Source organism: Manihot esculenta, chromosome 5 (assembly GCF_001659605.2).
Source record: "Manihot esculenta cultivar AM560-2 chromosome 5, M.esculenta_v8, whole genome shotgun sequence".
Lineage (NCBI taxonomy): Eukaryota > Viridiplantae > Streptophyta > Magnoliopsida > Malpighiales > Euphorbiaceae > Manihot > Manihot esculenta.
In genome coordinates this window covers 26,737,438-26,759,004 of record NC_035165.2, presented here as the reverse complement: position 1 = coordinate 26,759,004, position 21,567 = coordinate 26,737,438, and the positions used below count along the sequence as shown (strand labels likewise).

The 21,567-nt window shown below is 35.6% G+C and overlaps 2 protein-coding genes across 2 annotated transcripts; one reads left to right on the top strand and one right to left on the bottom strand.

Annotated features, from left to right (window-relative positions):
• Positions 1-546: 546 nt before the first annotated feature.
• Positions 547-3,101, bottom strand: LOC110615015 (alcohol acyltransferase 9). The gene is made up of 2 exons (XM_021756717.2): positions 2,539-3,101; positions 547-1,554 (listed from the first exon to the last, which is right to left on the bottom strand). The coding sequence occupies exons 1-2, from the start codon at positions 2,965-2,967 to the stop codon at positions 622-624; spliced, it is 1,362 nt and encodes a 453-aa protein (XP_021612409.1). The 5' UTR covers positions 2,968-3,101; the 3' UTR covers positions 547-621.
• A 5,230-nt stretch (positions 3,102-8,331) lies between these two features.
• Positions 8,332-12,681, top strand: LOC110615816 (mitogen-activated protein kinase homolog NTF3). The gene is made up of 3 exons (XM_021757956.2): positions 8,332-8,850; positions 9,300-9,725; positions 11,573-12,681. Exons 2-3 carry the CDS (start codon positions 9,303-9,305, stop codon positions 12,266-12,268), a joined length of 1,119 nt encoding a protein of 372 aa, XP_021613648.1. The 5' UTR covers positions 8,332-8,850; positions 9,300-9,302; the 3' UTR covers positions 12,269-12,681.
• Positions 12,682-21,567: the final 8,886 nt, after the last annotated feature.

Genomic DNA, 21,567 nt, shown 5'->3' with positions numbered 1-21,567 from the left:
TATATTATATAACTGGAATTATTTAAAAAAATTTAAAATAAAAGATAATGTTAAATTACATATTCGTATAACTAAGGATAAATAAGTTATATATTCATATATAAATTAATTATATATAAATCTGATAGACTTTTATTAAAGTTATTAAATATATCAAAAAATACAAAATCAAATTTTTAATTTGATTTTAATTTTAATTCCACATAATTTTAGTTTGTTTTTTTTATTTATTTATTAGAACTTGGGGGATGGCTTTTAGCCTGCACAGATACGTACCACGCCACAAAAGGCCATGGATTGTGAAGAAATTTGTTGGTGAGCATGATCATGGTGATCGCTAAGGAACTCTTGCCAAATCTTATCCATTATACAATTGATGCAGCAACAATGTCAAATGACTAAAAAACCATATCTAAACATATCTATATTGTATCTATTGATGATTATGTCTATTATCACCATATATAAAATAAAATATATAAGTTAACTTTTTAGAAATTAAACTTGTATGATCGTCAGATTTCAATTTTACAAGAGATGAACAGTGAGTTGATCCCATCATGGTTCTTAATTATTAGGTATAATCAATTATTATTAAGAAGAAAAAACACAATTATACATTCACATCAATCCATTCTTTTCTACATGAAACCCATCACCATTGGCTTCTTTATCCCAAGAATCCTCCTTCATATAATACTCAAACTTTCCGACCACACTCTCTGGCAGCGACACAAGCACGGTGACCGCTTCTGTATCGCCGATCACTGGTAAAAACAAGCAGTAAATGTCACTTGTCAAAGGACCCATATGCAATGGCTTGCCTTCTCCGAAATCTAAATCTTCTAATCCTAACCTCGACCACTGTGAGACAACAAAACTTACAGAAACATCTGTTTTTACCGTTTTATCCTCCAGCAAATCAATCATGGACCTCACGTAATCATCACTTAAACTCGATTTAGCATGTTGAACCAATTTAATCCCATGGTGCAGATTGCTAGAGACCAAATCCTTAACACAAGTTTGAGCACACCCTAATACGAATCCATTCCCATAATACCCTTGTGGCATTTCTGGGATTAACTTTTTTCTAACATTAACTGAGAAAAGAAGCTTAACGTTGAGAGCAGATGGCAAGTCCAGTGATCTAACCCAAGAGCGCCACGTGTGCGAAGCCAGTGTTTCGAAGGTGGTGCATTTGAGTGAAGGGATGCACTGCCGCTTCAGGTGGAGGATATGAGAAGTGGTGAAGGTTAAGGAGGCGGGCACCAGTCGCTGAGACTGTAAATAATGGTTAAGAGCCAAGGTCTCACTGTCCTTGTCAGGGGCATTTTTGAAATAACTGGGATGAGTAAAGGTTACTTGTGGAGGATTTCGGGGTTTTAACACGTATCGGGTGTGAAACGGCAGCAGTAAAATTGGGAGATCAAGATTCGGTTTTGCGGTGATGTGGGCCCATGCTTGTAAGAACTGGGAAGTTCCTATGCCGTCACATAGACAGTGATTAATTCCGGTGCACAGAATCATTCCTCCGCATCGTAGATTCGTTACCTGCAAACAACGAAGAAATTAAAAAGAAAAAATTAGGAAAGTTTTATTACAAGGAAAAAGAAGATAGAGACCAAAGCTATAAGATCATATTCACCAACCAACTGACCAAGCTTAGTTGGTGAAAGGGAGTAGGAGAAGCAATAAGTATCAGGGTAGGGCCACCTACTTTTGAGCTTGACATTTCCTGGAGGAGAATGATATAGGCCAGGAAAGGTAAAAACGGCGTCGCTCTTTGAGCTATGAGCCAGACTATACTCAAAATTCAGCTCAGGTGCTCCTCTCCACCTCTCAATTTCAGTTGAAATTTCTTTTTCTTCTTCGTATAAATGAAAACAAAATAAAATTTTAATATTTAATTTTTATAATATAAAAAAACTTATTACTTCCCATTAATTTTGAAAAAATAATATACTAATTAGTTAATTTTATAAATTTTAACTATTAAATATTTTATTATTTAATTTTTATATTAGATAAAACTTATTAACCTATTTATTTTACATACTATTTAATCATTTTACATTAAGAGCATTTTAAATTTTTATATAATATTTAAAAGGTTAAAAATAATAATACGTTTTAATATATTTTTTAAAATTAAATAATTGATTAATAAATTTTTTAATATTATAAAAATTAATAGCAATAATTTTTTTCAAAAGAAAAAAGAAAATATTCGAATTGTTTCTTTCCTCGGCAAGATCACTTTCCCAGGGATGCATGATTGTAAGAGAAAGATAGGAAACCCTCATTGTGTATATAAATAAATGCTAAACTGGGAGGTCATATATATTAATGGAGCACTAGGCTAACTGGGAATCTGCTAAAATTTTCAAAGATAAAATATTTTAATTAACCAAAACTCCAATAGCTTCTTAATTCAGTTAATCTACAAAACACTTTCTAATGAAGCTTCTCATTAGTTAATTATTTAAGAAAAGTGATAAGAGTAAAGATCATGAGCCCTGAAGAAAAGAAGGTTACCTGAACTACAAGAGGAGGGATATCCAAGAAGCTCTGAGCTTCCACTCTATACAAAAGTTTTCTCCAAGACCTGTTTGGTTTCCGGGAATGTTCAAGAAACTGTTCAGCTGTGATATCCATAAAAGCTTCAGCAAAGACCGCACCTTCTCCATTGCAATCGACTTCAAGCTTCTGATCATCTTCTTTGCTGGTTCTCAACCTCCCAGCTAATGGGTAGTAGTGAACAAGAACTTTAGAGAGTGAACATTTTAAGATATCTGAGCTAACAGATTTTTTGAAAAGGTAGAGATATTTAATGGAGAATCTAAGGAAGTTTTGATCATCAAGATTTGAGAGGTAAAGAGAATGGTTTCGGGTAGGGATGGAAGGAGAGATTAGAACTGGTTGTTCATGATAGAAGCAATCTGGGAGTTCTGGAGAGTTGAACATGTTTCAGTTCTTGAGTTATTGAAGATGATAGACAGAGAGAGAGAGGTTTGAAGAGAAGAGAAACAGAGATCTACGGTTGGATATGGTGAGGGTACGATGAGATTCCTTCAGGAAGGGAGAGGCTATAAGGAGAGTGCTCTCACAGATCTGCTTTTTATAGGGGAAATTTCTTCCACACATCAAGTGTATACAGGTGTAATTAATCGCATCAAGTGCATATACACGTAATTATTTAATTTTATTAATTTAAATTTAATTAATTTTAATTAATATGTCATTTATTCAATAATCCTGTAATTTCTTTTTTTTTACAAGTTCAACTCTTACTGGTCACGGTATTTGATTTAAATCAAAAAAATCAATCGAACTAAATTAATTTAAAATTTTAATTTAATTTTTTATTCAATTCGGTTCAATTAAGTTTTTAATTTCAGAAATTTTAATTATTTCAGTTCGATTCAGTTTTAATAAAAAAAAATTGAAAAAACCAAATCGAACCGATTAATAATAATAATATATTATTTTCAATAACATAGAAAAATTAAATCATATTAACATTAAAATATTTTAATTAAATTTTAAAATACTAAAAATAAAAGATAAAAAATAAAAAATTTATTAAAAATCGAAATTTATCAAATCGAATCAAATCAAATTGAATCAGATCGATTCGATTCGATTCGATTTTTGACCAAAATCGATTTATTTCGATTTTCATAAATATTAAAATTTTAGTTTTCGATTTATTCAGTTCGGTTCGATTTTAAACCAAACCGACCGAATGCTCACCTCTACTTACTTCATGCTATTACAATATAATATTAAAAAATTTGACTAATTTTTCTAAATACTCAATATTAAAAAATTTGAAATAAAATAAAAGGGTTTTAGCTAATTGATTTATTTTCCTTTTAATTTATTTGACATATGTTTAAAATAATTAATTAAAATATTTTTATGTTAAAGTTAATTTATTTGGAATAATACTTTATTTTTATTTTAGTTATAAAATTCTAAAATTACTTTTTTTTTTTTTCTGTATAGCAATATTTGGAATAATACTTGAAAGAAAAGCTTTTCCACATTATGAAAAAACACGTTTCCGTCCATATTTTCAATCACATAGCTAATTTGTGTCTTTTTATTACAAGACAACATTCGAAATCATCATTCTAAATTAAGACACGCCATACCCTAGGAATATGATACGTGATGGTGGTGGGACAATTATATATATAATTCGACTGCATTTTAATTTAAAATTAAATTAAAAATATTATTAACAAAGATTGGTTTATTTATATGAATTAAAATCATTTTATCTTCTTTCAAAAATTGTTAAAGAGAAATGAACAAATAAATTTAATTAAACGGAATGAAATTAAATTGAAATAAATGGGAAAGTAAAACTACCTTTATTCCAAATCTTGTTATTTGATTTTGATATTTTGAAATTCATAAAATATGGTGGATTTAGAGTTATCATGTAAGATTTACTAGAGAAGAAGACGTTCTTCCATTTTATTCCTTTTATCTTTTTCTTTTTGTATGCCGGTGATGTCTAACCGCTTCTCTGCTACAGTGCTACCTATTTCTGTTACTCAAATCAATACGTACGGATGCGTCATAGTCCATCTCCACATCAATAGAGCTGTAATCGAACCGAGTCGAGTCGAGTTTTGATAAGTTTAGACTCGATTAAAAAATAAACTCGAGTTTGAACTCGAGCTCGACTCGAGCTTCATTTATGAGCTGCTCGAACTCGATTCATAAAATAAATATTAAACTCGATTTTGGTTCGAACTCGATTCATAATAAGCTCGTTTATCACATTAACGAGCCAACTCAAACTCAATTCAAAAAGCTCGAATTTGAACTCATTTAAACTCGAATTTGAACTCGATTATATTATAAACAAGCTCAATATAATTTAAATTTATTTAAATTATAAACAAATTTAAATTATAAGGTTATTAAGAGACTTCTAAATTTAAATTATAAGGTTATTAAGAGATTTCTAAATTAATTTTTTTTACTTAATTGAAATCTTTCGAATCCAAAATTAATGAAAAAGAATGTAGAAGAGTTATTTTTTTATAGGGAAGTCATGATTCTCCATATTCCTTTAATTTTCGATGTGGAACTAGTGTTAGCAAATAAATTTATTCGCAAGTATACTCACGAGCTTGTTCACGAGTAAGCTCGTGAACTTAAATGAGCTGAATACTGCTAAGTTCAAACTTAACTCGTTTATTAATCGAGTCTAAAAAATGAACTCGAATTCAGCTCGTTTAGAAAAAAAATTGAACCCGATTGAGTTTTTATCGAGCCGATACTCCGGTCGATAAAAGTTTTATTGGTAAACAAGATAGTGTTAAAAGTTGGTAAACAATATCAGGGCCCAGTCACTTGTATTAAATGGCCGAATAGTGTTAAAAGTTTTATAACTAAAAGTTTAGTTATATCTTGTTCTATTGGTAAACAAGATAGCTATTATGGCCTCGAGCTTTAATCATGAATATGGCCTTGTTCTATTGGTAAACAAGATAGTGTTAAAAGTTCTATAACTAAAAGGTTTGAATTTGAACTCCCACATCTCATGCAAGGGCAAGACACTTGTATGATGTCTGGCCGGAAGTATTTTTGAGGCATTGTGTGGATTTTTTAAAGTATTGAATTTTTAATATTAATGTCAAAATGAAAAATAATTTGTATTTAAAAAGTATTTTTTAATAAAATAATTTATTTTTTATTATTTAATTTTGAAAAATAAAATATATATTAATAAATTTATACATATCGTTTTTATTATTTATATGACACATTATCTAGTAAAAATTAATCACTATTAAGCTTTTAGTAAATTATAGCTCAAAATGAGGAAAAGCAAATTTATGTAGTAAAGCAAAAGGGATCAAGCATATCGAATTACTAAAATATATTGTTGGAATTAGAATTTAATATTTCTAAGTCAAAGAAAATTCCAGGGATTGACATATAGCGTTGAAAACTTTTAATTATTAGTCATGAAAAAAAAAAAAAAAACGCAGAATATTTCTTTGTTATCTGATTAACTTATCTTTCAGAGCTGTGTCTTTTAAGAGCATTTACTTTCTCCTTCTCCAATGATACTTACCGAAAGCTTGCTTAGCCCTCCAACTTTATCTAATTTTCCTACTTGGAGATAAAAATGGAATCAACTTCTTTTCACACCCATCTTAATTCTTTTGCTATACATGCCTTGCTCATCAACTTTCACATGTCATCATTATACGTTTAACCAATAAATTTTGATTATTGATTATGAAATTTAATTTAATTAACAATTATAATAAACTTTTTTACATATAATAATTATCATAGAGGTGGTTTTTCTTTACAATGGTGTATGTAGTAATTTGGTTTGATAGGATTTAGGATTTGCTAGCATAAAAAGGCGAGCGTTGATCTTTTAAGATTCATACCGATAACTTTTTGCATAATAAACTTTGAAAATTAAAGTCGTAATTCAATTGAATCGAATTTTAATAAATTTATATTTAATTAAAAAGTAAATTTAAAAATTTAAGTTTGAATTTAAATTCGAATTTGGGTTTCATTTATAAATTTAAACTTAATTTATAAAATAAATATTAAATTCAAATTCGATTCATCAATAAACTCGTTTATTACATTAACGAGTCGACTCAAATTCCATTCAAAAAATTCGAATTTAAGGTCATTTAGTCTCGAATTTGAATTCAATTATGTTATAAACAATCTCAATATAATTTAAATTTATTTAAATTATAAATAAAATTTAAATTATAAAATTATTAAGAGACATTTAAATTAAAATTTTTTATTTAATTGAATTCTCTCAAACCAAAACTAATAAAAAAGAATGTAAAAGGACTGTCCATTTTATTGACAAGTTACAATCCTCCATATCTCTTCAACTTTCGATGTGGGATTGGTGTTGGAACATGTTTGCGAGCCTGTTCACGAGTCAATTCGCGAGTTTGTTCATAAATTTAAAAACGAACTGAGTTGGCTAAACGAGTTAAATACTGCCAAATTCAAGTTTGACTCATTTATTAAACAAAACTAAAAAATAAACTCAAAAATTAAGTCGAACCCAATCGAATTTTTATTAAGTCGAATCTCAAATAATTTACGAATAATTTGATTTATTTACTCTTTTAATCATAATCCTATTACCTCGAATACAGTAATTGCCGTCACATTTTGAAAAAATTCAGCAACTAATTTAATATTTTATTTGTCTACTTTAATTTTTATACATATTTAAAAAATATAATATTTTAGTTGTATTAATTTTAAATATATTAAATTTTATTAAATATTAAGAGATATTTTAAAAAATTTATTAAAAATAAAATAAAATTATAATAATTAATTTATATATTATTATAATTTATAAGTGAAAAGGGAACAATAATTTTAAAATATTATTATTATAAGAGTAATATTTATAATTTCAGCCTGAAGAAAATTTAGTAAAAATCAATCAAATAGAAACCAGATTTGAGACCCAGAGCAACACTTAGAATTGCAGGATTAAAGAATCCCACCTCTTCAAGTTTGAAATTCGGAGATGACATCATTGAGAGAGACTGTCGTAAATTCGATAAATTATCATTTTATGAGCAGAGGATAATGATCAATGTAAAAAAATTTTTGAAAATTTAAGATAAAAGGATTTGATCAATGTAAAAAAAAAATTACGTTATAAAAGTTAGTTTAGAAATTCTTTTACCAAAAAAATCAGCAAAAATAAAGTTATTACAAACTTGATTTTACTGTAAATATTTATTTTAATAATTATTAAACTCAAACTTTATTCTAGATAATGAGAAAAAAAAAAAAGTAGTTTAAGCGTGACAGTTAAGAGTAAAAAAGTCAATGATTGCAAGTGGTCGCACTTTTTGATTGGTTGGAGCAAAATATTTTCACTGATCTTGGAAACACCATAATTTGTATCTTAAGCACCCGTGAAGAACATGCGTTCCGTTAATCCACAGACGTTGACTGACGCAACCAACCATTCAGCGCAACGGCGTCGTCCCAGTAAAACACTATAACGCGTTATTTTATTTTTTTTAAAAAAGTATTATTTAATTTCTATATTATAAAAGAACTTAATAATTATTTTTTAATTTTAAATAATTTATTAAAATATTAATAAAATTTATTAATTAATTTATCTATTTTTAATTATTAAATATTATTAAAAAATTTAAAATATCTTTAATATGAATAAATTAATTAATAAATATTAATTTAGTGATATTTTAAAATTACAAAAACTGAATTTGATAAATATAATAAAATATTTCATAATCCATTATGGAGTCTTAAGTTGTAGTTCACCTAAATAAGATTGAAAAGGTTGTCGTTACGTTACAAAAGAGAAACGGACTCTCCGGCCCGCCTGTGAGATGAGATAAGCCAAAAAAATATCCACATTATTTATTGCGACGATTTGCTTTTGCTTTTGCTTTCGCTTTCGCACCCTACTTTGATCGCGACGAGATAACGGACCTTGGTCGCTGCGAAGTTTCATAGAATTCATCGTTGACAACCACTTCACTACAGCAGATCGAATACCAAGCTTCTCAATCTTTTTTTTTTTAGCTTCACGGAGAACCATAATTTGTGCTTTTATGGCGCCAAATTGAGCGAGGCTGGATTTTGGACGAGCTCCGGCGATGAAATGGGCCAATTTGTCGATTGTTTCGCTATAGCAATGTGTTTCTTTTGTTGGGAATTGGATGAATTTTGAATTTGTTCCAGAGAAATTTTAATTGAGTTTGGGGATGAGTTCTTAGCGGATTGTGAAGTTGGTTTATTTGGATAAGGAAGATATTCACAAGATCAAAAGTAAGTTCTTTATTTGCTTCCTTCCCTTTTTGTTTTAAGATGACTTCATGATTTTCCTATTTTGCAAATTGTCATTTATTTAGTTATAATTGAAATTCTAGGAATTTTAACGATGCCATTAGGCTTGTAATGGAAATCTGATGTCTGTTTTGCGAATCAATTTACACCTTTATTGGTACAAGTCCATCATCTTCTCTCATGATGCTTTTTGACCAAATCATGAATGATTGGAAAGTCTCGATACAGTGTTTCCACGAGATATTTTGTAATTGATCTTATGTGATGGTTAGGCCTCTTTTTAATGGCGACGTTTCTATATTCACATGCTACATTACTACGTAATGGGTCAATTTTGGGTTTTGACGAATTCTCAGTTCCTGTTTTGAACAGTATTTTCAGTGTGAAATGCTTTTGATTTCAACATCGGGTTCCATTGTAATAACTTGCAGGAAATGGCTACTCCTGTTGAGCCTCCAAATGGAGTTAGGATTCAGGGGAAGCATTACTATTCTATGTGGCAAACCTTGTTTGAGATTGACACGAAATATGTGCCCATCAAGCCTATTGGCCGAGGAGCCTACGGGATTGTTTGCTCCTCTGTGAACAGAGAAACCAATGAGAAAGTTGCAATCAAGAAAATACACAATGCTTTTGAGAATCATGTTGATGCACTGAGAACTTTGCGTGAACTCAAGCTTCTTCGGCATCTTCGACATGAAAATGTCATTCAATTGAAGGATGTGATGATGCCAATTCATAAAAGAAACTTCAAGGATGTCTATCTGGTATATGAACTCATGGATACGGATCTGCATCAAATTATTAAGTCTTCTCAAGCACTTAGTAATGACCACTGCCAATACTTCCTATTCCAGGTATCTTTATGCCAACTATTAGTGAAAAGGAATGTGTTTCAACCAAACGCAGCCCTGAATCTAAAAAGGACGAGGTTATTATTATAGCAGTTTCTATCATCGCTAGCTTTTGTGGTAATTGAATCTAGTTGATAAAAAGTTTTGTGGAGAATTTGCTTATTTCTTGTTAAAAACTTGCATGTAAATGATTTACATCCATTGTAAATTGTAATCTAATTATTGGCTTTCCTCTTACTGGCATTTGCTGTTAAAGCATTACTGTTATCATATTTTCCTGTTGTAATAGCGTGCCTATTGACATGAGAACATTAATATGCTTGGTTTTTGTGAAAGCATTGCTGTTAACCAAGATAACATTTTTAATATTCTTTCTTTCGAGATGTTCTTGTAATAACAGGATATGACTCAATTAACATCAGAATTAGGTAATGTCAACCTTGAATTTTAAGTAATTCCCTCAATAAAATTTTTGAGATTCAATACCCTTCTCAGCCTTTTGGCTAAGATCAAGTGTATTAATCCATGACAACTACTTGCTTCAATATTATGCTAATTTCTTTTGATTTGGATGTTTGAAAGAAAAAGCCTTCAAGGCATGGATGATGGAACAAAATTATGCTCCACTTGTTTAACTAATTGCAGGAATGATACTGCTATAGTTAGTAAGGTCTCTTTTTTGGTTGGTTTTTATGATTACTTGTGATGTTAAAAATGAGGAACACTGGGAGAGGTACAAAATCTGAGATAGTATTTTGGGGTACACGTTAAAGGTGGATAACCTTGCTACCTAATACGAAGCTATTTAGTTCCTTTCTAATTCTTAAGTGCACAGTCCAAGTAATCTGTCTAAACATTACAGCAGAAAACATGTTATGGTGGAATCTTGCTAGGAATATGTATATAGGAGGAAATATAGAAACAAAGATTAAAAGAAAGATGTCTTGAAAGAAGCAGAAGCAGCAGATGACTTCGAGTTGGCAAGTGTGAAAGGAATAAATGATAAGTGAAGGGAATAGTATCAGGTAGGCTGTTAGGAGCAGTTATTATGTCGTCAAGCCACTTGACAGTAGCTTAAGGGTAGTTATAGGCAGTTATGATATGAAGCTGGCAGTTTCCTATACAACTAGAGAAAGATAGACATTCCGTAATTCTATCAAGAAATAATCCCTCGTCTTTCTCTTTCTTTCTAATTCTTTCTCATCCTATTCTACTCTCTTCTCTCTCTAATTTCTTCCCACTTTTTCTGTGCTTGTTGGCAGTGCGATTTAAAATTCTTAACTGTTTGTATTTTGGTTAACTGTGTCTGTCATTTATGGATTTGCTGGATTCAGATGCACGAATTCAATTCATCTTTCAATTGCACAAATGAAGATTACATACTAATGTATTCTTCTTATCCCATTTTATGGATCTCAAGAGATTACCATTCATGTTGCTTGCAGTTTCATTTGTTTTTAAGATATGGTCAATTCTGTTGCATTTTATAGCTCCTCGGGCCTCCAAATAATTTCCAATTTCCATTGGTCCTGTTGCTCCTATTAAAAATGGTGAAATTGCTCCTATATCATTGTAGCTCTCCATTGTTATTCTTCATGTGTTTTGCTCTGTTCATGCTTCAATAAGCTCATGTTCTGTAAAAAGGGTGTCAATTGAATGTTATTGTACTGTAACTATGTGTAAACTATTAATCTCCCATTCAATTAGTTTATTCTGCCTTTGAACTGTTGGCCTGTCATGGTTCAGCATTTTGATATTGTTATTCTTTTTTAGACAAGTATTTAAATGCTTATGTATCCTCGAGGTGAATATATCTTCTGATTTTAACGAATTCATACTTCTTGGTGCAGTTGCTTCGAGGTTTGAAGTATCTTCACTCAGCAAACATTCTCCACCGTGACTTGAAGCCTGGGAATCTACTTATCAATGCAAACTGTGATCTAAAAATTTGTGATTTTGGGCTTGCACGTACTAGCAATGGCAAGGGCCAATTCATGACGGAGTATGTTGTCACTCGCTGGTATCGAGCTCCAGAACTACTCCTATGCTGTGATAATTATGGGACTTCCATTGATGTCTGGTCCGTCGGATGTATCTTTGCAGAGCTTCTCGGCCGGAAACCTATCTTCCCAGGCACAGAGTGTCTGAACCAGCTTAAACTTATCATCAACATCCTTGGCAGCCAGAGGGAGGAGGATCTAGAATTTATTGATAACCCTAAGGCTAAGAAATACATCAAGTCACTTCCATATTCTCCTGGTACCCCATTTTCTCGCCTTTACCCTAATGCCCATCCTTTGGCAATTGATCTGCTTGGTAAAATGCTTGTTTTTGACCCATCAAAGAGAATAACTGTAACTGAAGCACTCCAACACCCTTACATGTCCCCACTTTATGATCCCAGCAGCAATCCCCCAGCACAGGTCCCTATTGATCTCGACATAGATGAGGATTTAGGCGAGGACATGATTCGGGAGATGATGTTGAAGGAGATCCTCCATTACCATCCTGAAGAAGGTACAGCCAACGGGCAGATGTGTGCCTGATCTGGTTCCGTAGTTCTTAGGCGCCTGAGAGGGATAGTAGTCTTCTATAAACTGAGGAAGTTTTTGTTGTGGTAACATTTAGTTTCTGTTGTTGTTTTACTCGTGTCCACTGTTGTCCCTTAATAATCTTAATGAAGCATGCACCAGTCATGTATGCCATGGATGCATGATTTAACTAACTTCAGTTCTCAAGGGCTTATTGATGAGCTTAAGCTCTGAAATTTATGTGGCCCTGTCAGTTTGTAAATAGGTGTGCCGATGTAAGATTTATGGGAAAAAATTTGTTGTATGTTAGAATATCTAATATGTATTGTAGTACTGTCATGATAACCAAGCTTCCTCTTTTGGGATGTTGTAAGCTTACAAATGACATATGCAAATGTATACCATGTAGACATATTTGCTTTTTTTCCCATGCAAATCACCAGACATGATTGAATATTTTTCTAATGAGTTTTATAGCCTTTTAAGGCGAGGAGAGAAGAAAATATGACAGGTATAAATTTTCTTTGTCTACTGCCTAGATTGTCAATTTGAGTTTGAATGGCTTCTATTCTTGAAAGTGAAAAAATATGGATTCTTCCACAAGAGATGACCAATTGCCCAGTTATGTGTCTGTGAATTCAGTTTTCACTTTTCAGTGAAGGCTATGACCACTGGATGAAAGAGAGGAGACTTAGGCTCTTGATGTTTGCACTTTGCTGTATCATCAAGTCTCTGGAGAATTTCATTTGGTGGGCCAACTTAGGTTCTTGGGCCTTCATTTAGTAATGCATGTGCAAGCCCTCAGAGGCCCAGTTCATGCAATGAAGCCTCTCTCCATTTGAAGGATTGAATTGGTTCTCCAACTTGCTAATTTTTCATGTGGGCTCCAATTTGAAACTTACATTCTCGAAAAGTATTACAATATTTTTAAATAATTTATGACATTTTTTTTTTAAAAATTGCTAATATGAAAAAGAAGGGTTCAATTAATAAAGCATGAACGGGTCTTGTTTCAAAGTAATCTATTTCATAAAAAAAAAAATCCGAAAATATATTTAAATGAAATTTTCTGAAAAGTATATGATAAAATTATACTTAGTGTACAAATTAAATATGTAAGAAGTAAGTTAATTTAACTCAGAAAAGATAATAATATCCAAAATATAATTTTAAGTGTAACTAATTAACTGACAAATTGATATATTTCAAAATTTAATTAGAACTAATTTTAAATTATTAAAGTTGCCAAATTTGACTTCATTCAATCGCTAAATAGCTAAATGCATAAAATTAAGATTCGAGTTTCTACTTAGGGTAAACAGTACTCGGTTATCGATAGAATTAAATTAATTCAAAATTTTAATTTATTTTTTTATTATTTTTCAATTCAATTTAATTTTTAATTTTAAAAATTTTAATTATTTCGATTTGATTTCGATAAAAAAAATTAAAAAAATTAAGATAAATCAATTAGTGATAATAATATATTATTTCTTATAATATAAAAATATTAGATCATAATTAAAATTAAAATATTTTAATTAAATTTTAAAATATTAAAAATAAGGCGTAAAAAAATAAAATGTTAATTAAAAAACTCAATCAATTAAACTGAATTAAATTAAATCAAATTAATTTCTATATAAAATTAATTGGATTTAATTTTAATAAATACTAAAATTTTAAATTTTAATTTATTAAATTCGATTCAATTTTAAATAAAACTCATCCTTACTCTTGTAAACAAAAACAAAATTACTGAGACTCGTTTAATTAAGCTATTAGAACTATTTCCTTAGTTTAATAGTGCAAACACTTTCTATAAAGATGTACTTTTAAAATTACTTAGCCCAATCCAACAAGCTCTAATTTTGGCATGATAAGAAATTTCTTATTTTTTTATATAGTGGTAAAATAGTAGAGCAATTTTCAAAACACAACTGCAGTCTGCAGCAGCCGCCAGATTTTGACAAATGCTCTTTTGATAGTCTACATGCAATGCATCATCTAATCTATAAACACTTGAAGATGCTTTAACTATATACATCGTATATTAATCCAACTAATCAGTTAGGAATGTGATTCTTGGTCAATAATTTTAATTTTAAATTAAATAAATATATTATCTTAACGGATAGAATTTGAAAAAGCAGATGTCTTTCCTTTCTGAAATTTCTTATTTTAATTAATGGAATAGCTACCTTAAATACATAGACTTACTTGCTTTTTGGCCTTTGTTCTCTCAAGGTTTTTGATGGTCGATCGTTGTTCTCTAGCTCTGCGTCAGGGAATCTGGCGTTGTGGTATTCTTTCATTATATATAGTAAGAAATTTCTTTATGACTCTAAATTTTACTAAAAATATTCATATTATTTAATGAAATAGTTCGATTCAAATTGAATCAAATAATTTTTAAATTCATAATCCACCTAATTCAAAATGGTTAATTCAAATTATTTACTAATTTTGTAGAATCTATTATATATGATGATCTGAGATCCAATAGAATAGGGTTTTACCAGGGTTTTTCTATTACAGAATAAGGCTTAAACTTTCTGAGGAGGGGACTCCTCTTTTATACATTGTCTTGCTTGCTGGTGACGTGTAAAGATCTCTCCAGGATTGGACCACGCGTCTCTGCCATGCGGATTCGGAAGTACTGGGGTATCAGCCGCCTGCTCCATGCGTAACGGCCTCTGATTCTCCCCGTGCGTACGCCCGAGCGGATCTGCCAGGTTGTCTGGTGAATATTTTTCTGAATCCTGGACTGGACCGAGAGTTGGGCCGGATGCTAAGCTTGAGTGAAGAGGGCCTGCTCCATGCGGACCGGGCCGGCTTGAGTGAGGAAGATGGGTCGAGCCCGGCCTTGAAGGTTGGATAAGCCAGGCTTGTTATGTATATTAGGTGTGTGGGCCTCTACGTCATGGGCCTTGGGCTGTGGTCAAGCCCCTGGTCCGGGGTGAAGGAATCCAGCAGTCATCAATTGCCCCTTCACCTTCTCGGCAGTTATTGCTCCAACTGCTAAGGGGGTGAATACCAAGAACTATTATGATCGCGTCTGTTCGGGTTCAGGTGCCTTAATAACATCCTTTCATCTTTCAGTCGTTGCGCAGTTTCTGAATTCTATCTGCTCTTTCCTCTTTCTGTCTTTTCTCTATTCTTCTTGTCCTCTGCCGCCTTTACTTTCTTGTCATCATTATCTGGACATTTCCTTTCTTTCCTTTTCTGTGAATATCTTTTAGAAATCTGACGCCATTAGCTTAGAGTCTAGTGTAGCTCTGCCCCGTGCTAAGTCCTCAGGCTTCGAGTATATATCGGTGCCAGCTTTTCTTCATTCGTGAGCCTTCTATTGAAGCGGGAAATTCTTGTTTTATCTATGACAGGTCTATCCGACGCCTTCTTCAAACAGATTGCCTTGTGCCCCAGAGGTTTGCCGTGATTGTGCTCTTATCATCTTAAGGGAGAACTGTTTCTGACTTGTCCCTGTTTTGAAACTTTTTGCAGTTCCTGAAATAAAAATGGGTCAGTTCACAATTCTTGAAAATTTGATGTTACCTCTAAGGCGTTTGGATGGTGCATTGAAGATCCTTCGGGTATGGCAGTCGAAGGGTGGGACCATTCGGCAAGCTGCTGAAACTGTTTTACCCAGGTCGTCTGGCCGGCCTCCTCCTCTACTTGTTGTCCGGGCTCCAGAGAAGTTCTGGGCTGTTGAGGGGTTCGCTCTAACTTCGCCTTTTTCCGCAGAGAAACAGGGAATTTCCTCGATGCCCATGTTGTCCTCTTTTGATATAAATGGGAGTGGCGCCGGCGCTCAGCTTGTTGTTCTTTTTGATGTGAAGTACCAGTATTATTATTCCCTTTGGTGTGAAGTACCAGTATTACGTGAGACTGGGATCTGCTGCACTCAGTCAGGTCTCCAGCGATTTCTTCGAATGTGTACTTCGCGACCTCTTCGGGGCCGTAGCCTCGAAGACTTATGTTTTTCATGTGTGGTGCACGGTCGGCATACAATATCTGAGCTTGTTCGAATGTACCGTGCATCACACTCGGATAACCGAACGTTTGCCCAGGGGAACAGTGAGAAATGCTTATGGGAATCAACTTGTTCAGTTCCCCTATAATAGCGGGACAGATCTTGGCCTTTTCTGCCAAACTCACATTCCGAGCTGTGAGAATTCCTCCGGGCTGAAGACCAGAGTAGTAGGATAGGTGATAACGATGTAATCGTAGATGATGATGTATGTGGTTATGTAAATCCTTTAAGGATAGTCTTTCATCCCGTAGTGTAAGCCTTTATAACGTGCTGTAATGTACTTTTCTTTTAATGAAGTTCTTGTTCTGCTCTCATGCTTAAGCTGTTCTCCTTTTATCATGCGTGAAATACTTTAGATTGCTCGCCTTATAATTTTAACCAATTGAGCTCTATCCTGCTTTTTCCCGGGCTGATCTAACCTATCTACGAGCTCTGATGAGTTGAACTCCGGATCCACTTAGCCAACTGGGCTTTCAAGTTTCCGAATTGGACTGTCTGACCGACCTGTGAGATCGGTCTTTACTCCGATGAATTGAGCTTTGAGTCTCCTTCGTCCGGCCGGGCTCTCAGGTCACGTTGTCCGAGCTGGACTGACCGACCCGAGAGTTCTGTCTTTGCTTAGTGAAATGAGCTCTGAGTTTCCTTTAGCTGGCCAAGCTCCCAAGTCATGCTGTCCGAGCTGGACTAATCCGACCTCTGAGCTCGGCTTCTGATGAGTTAAACTCTAAACTCTAAGCTCTCAGCTCAGTATGGATCCGAGGTATCCTTGTCGTCTCTTTCCGATCTCGTAACCCTTGTTTTAACAACAAGTCAAATCTTATATGTATTCTACGTGATGAGTAGGTCTAACCTTTTTCATGCTTTCATCTGCTTGCATCTTTGAGTTTTTCCTTCTATTTCCTTGATACTTACCACGGATGTGGTGAAGTGGTGGATCTTGTGGGTTAAGTTGTCTTGGCTGGAAATCAGGTCCGAACAAGTTGGACTTGCCTGGGCTTTTAAGTGATGGGCTGTCATTGTGGACCTGGCCCTTGATAGATGTAGACAAGCCCAGCGATCATCCTTTTGCCCCTTTACCTTCTCTCCGGTTATTACTTAACCGTTGAGGGGGTAAACTTTGAGAGCAATTAATGGTCGCGTCGCTTCAAAACAAAACTGTTCAGATCAACGTTCCGTCTCATCATTGCCTTTCATTTCGAATTCTTTCTGTCTTCCGAAGAAATTAGCTCTCTTTTGCTCTCTGTCTCCCTGCAACTCCTTCTGCTTTTCTCACCTTATTGCATTTTCAGGTACGCTTCCTTGTTCTTCCATGACAAGTTTAAAGCTTCCTGATGTTTTTGACCTTGAGTCGCATATTACACCTTCCAACATAACTAATCACATTTCCCGGAGGCTTTTAGATACTCCGCTGTATCTTATTCGAGCACCTCTTCCGAATGAGAGGATAGTTCTTCCTTACCCTCGCCCTCCTGATTTGGTGGATCCCCAAGAGGTTCGTAGCATAGTGTTTTTCCTGAAGCAGAGAGAATTTGGTCTACCGTTACCTTTTACCCCTTTCTTTGTTGAGGTTTTTGAATACTTTGGGGTAACTCCTCGAATGTTATCCCCAAATTCTATTTTATTCATGTCCTGTTTCGAGTCTATCTGTCTAGGTTGGGATTTCACGCCTACAGCCTGTCTGTTTGTCACTTTTTTCCGTCTGGTTAGGGCGAAGCAAAACTTCTATTACTTTTCCCCTCGTAATGGGCTGTCTCTTCTTACGGGCTACAAGGATTCTATAAAGGGATGGGTAGAGAATTTCCTTGTGGCCGAGTTAAAACTAGGGTCCTGCCGATCGTGGGATGTGGACCTAAGGTGGGGGGAGATCTATCCGGGCTGCAACGATCTGCCCGAATTGAGTCTTATTGAGCAGGTCGGGCTGCTTCGGCTGACTTCCGTTGAGAGGAAGTATGATGTCGAGAAGTGTATGTTTGCGTCCAACCTTAGGGATATCCGGGACACGGGTATAGTGCTTTGTCCGACTATTTTGTTTTTTTTCTTTGCTCATAACATCATGAAGTATGCTAACTCTTTATAACTTCGTGTTTCTTGTAGCTTCTGAGGTTAAAATGGATGGCATCAAATTCCCCAAGAATTTTGACCTGTCTCGGGAGAACATGCATGCAATTTTTGATGCCTTTGGGGATGGGCGTTCTGTAACTGAGATTGCTGCAGAGCTGGCTCAGACCGCTTCCTCGAAGAAGGTCAGCCGACCTCCCGTCAAAGCTTCTTCTCGAACTTCCAAGCCGAGCTCTCGCAGCATCAAATCAACTCGGCCGTCTAGCCATGGTGGGTCGAGCTCAACCTCGGCGCCTGCTGAAGGATCTAGATCCATTCCAGCCTCCTCAGAGGTCGCGGGGGGAACTTCCCTAGCTATTGTGGAGCAGACCCAAGCTACTAACGAGTGGGGCAGGGTGCCGTCCATTCTACTGAGGGGGTGTTAGGGGAGGAATTTAAGTCCCCTGTTGAAGACAAGGAGACCTTTGGAACAGGGATGGAGATCATCCTCCTAGAGGATCAAAGCCCAGAGGTTTCTGGTGAAGGTGCCCCTCCCCCTGTGAGGACTGAGCCTGAGGGATCTGAGGGTGTCCCCTCAAAGACCGGGGGCAAGCGTCCGACCCCTTCTGGGACGCCTGTCCCATCTCCTGCTCGTAAGAAATCCAAGACTGCTGCGGGTCCTTCCCCACCTCTTTCTACCATTGGGAAGGGGAAGGGTATTTCTTCTGTTCCTTCGTTGTCCCCTACTGACAGCATTCTGGACCTGTCAAGCATTTCCTCTGAGTCTCCGGCCTCTGCTGTTGCCGCACTTCTCCGGGAGCGGATGTTCGGCGGGATAACAGAGGCTTCGGATCCTCGTCTTCTGGCCCTGACTGGTTACTTGGCCAGTTCTACCAAGGAGCAGGTGTCCTTCCAATCTCGCTCTCGTGAGGAGCTCGGATCTACGATTGGGGAAATGCTTCTGATGGTAAGTTATTATTTCTTTTTCTTTTTACTTCTCTTTGAGTTTGCTTTGTTTCTGTTCTTGACAATTGTTCTTCCGTACTAGATGTTAGGCCTGGTTATGGAGGTGGATGCCCGTGACCTCTCTCTCCGGGAGTCCGTGGACCGCCGGATCGAAGAAGCGCGCCGTGATGAAAACCTGACTGCCACCAGCGACGCGAGGGGCCACCTGGCAGCCGCCCGGGAGCAGATCCAGTCTCTCCAGGTGGAGTTACATTCTGCGCTGGAGGCCTCTAAAAAAGCTGAGGACAGAGCGGTTGAGGCGGCAGAGCATAGCAAATCCCTGGAATCAGAGCTGTCTCGTACTCGCAGGGTTCTCTAGGAGTCTGATGAGAGGGCAGCTGAAGTGGAAGCTCGTTGTGTAGAGGTTGTAAAACAGCTGTCCTCTATGACAACGGCCCTTCAGGAGAGGGATGAGGCTGTTGGCCAGAAAGCCGAGGTCCAGCGCCAACATGAGGCCTTAAAGGCTGATTTTGAGGGGCTTCAAGCTCACCTGAATGAGGTGAAGGCTCAAAGGGAAAGTGCCCTAGCCCGGGTGGAGGTCCTTGAGCAGGAATTGGGCACAAGTTCTGAACGTATCAAAGATCTGTCTTTATCGGCTGAAGAGTTCAACCTTCGCCAACAACAGCTGAAAAATGAAGTCAGGGCTTTGGAACGTAAATGTTTAGCCCTGCTTGAGGTGGTGAAGTATGTCGAAAGGAAGGCTCAGCTGAAGCGTGAACAGTACATAGCAGAGTATCAGGAGTCTGATGAGCTGAAGGTTAAAATTGATCAGGCCTGTGAAGCTCATCTTCAGGACTACAAAGACTCTTCTGAGTTTAAGGAATTTGTAGCCGAGGCTTGTGAAGAACATCTTGATGAGTATAAAGCTTCTAGTGAAATGAAACAGGCTATCATTGATAAGGCCTACCGCATGTATGTAACTGGCTACAATCGCGGTTTAAGAGAAGCTAGACAGGCTCCTGATATTCCTTTAGCCAAGCTTCGTAGGCGCGAAGTGGATTCAGATGGCGAGTCAATGCTATACGGGGAGGATGATTTCCCTTTGCCCCGAGGAGATTCTCGGAGGAACATAGATCGGCCAGCTGAGTCTTCATCAGGGGAATCCGAGATAGGGTCGGAGGAGGATGATCCTGATTCTGAAAAAGACGGCCTCCACCTTGGGTCAGAAGTTGCCTCTACTATTAATGTTGAGAGCTCTGGCCCAAGGGACACCGAGCTTCCTTCGGAGGTGGCTGTAAATAGAGATAATGCAGGCGAGGGTGTTCTTACTGATGTAAGTCCTTTAAGGACTATTTATCCGCCTGCCTCACCGGAGGGATAAATTGTAATAGTTATTAATGAAATATTAGTTTCCTTCTTGTTTTTCATATTTCTTGACATTTATCTCTACTTTTCGTATTCGTGATGTAAACTACATATTTTCATTCATAAGCTCTGAATTAATCTTAAGTTGTAAGCTTAGCTCTCAGCTGATAGTCTGAGAGATCAAATCTTATACCATTATAATCAAAGCAACTATCATGTCAGTTTTTGGTTTTTAGTTCTTCGTTCTTGGTTGTGACTTCGTATATTTGTTCCGGATAAACTGATTTAGGCTTTGACTATAGCCTTTTTATCCTCCTAAGGATTTTACGAATCTTTCTATGGAGGGAGCTCGGCCTTTCTCTTTGGCCTTCGTATCTTGATCCTTTAAGGATATGAGTCTATCTGAGCTGAGAGCTCGGTCTTGGGCCTTCGTGAATATTGGTCTGGGCTGAGAGCTCAACCTTGAGTTTTGTAAGAATATAAGTCTATCCGAGCTGGGAGCTCGGCCCTTTTTTTTTTTTTTTTTTTTTTTTTTTTTTTTACAGCTCTGGGCTCTTCTCTTTCCGAGGTCGGAATTGGATTTTATAAGTTGTTCCTGTGGAGAAATTTTTCCTTTCGGGAGGCTCTTAAGTCCTTCACCGACCTAGGAGATCTTACGGGATCCTGTTTTTCTTTGGATTTCCGGGACGACCTCGGGACCTCGCCGGTTGTTTTTGACTTCAGGAGATCTTACGGGATCCTGTTTTTCTTTGAATTTCCGGGACGACCTCGGGGCCTCACCGGTTGTTTTTGACTTCAGGAGATCTTACGGGATCCTGTTTTTCTTTTGAATTTCCGGGACGACCTCGGGGCCTCGCCGGTTGTTTTTGACTTCAGGAGATCTTACGGGATCTTGTTTTTCTTTGAATTTCCGGGACGACCTCGGGGCCTCGCC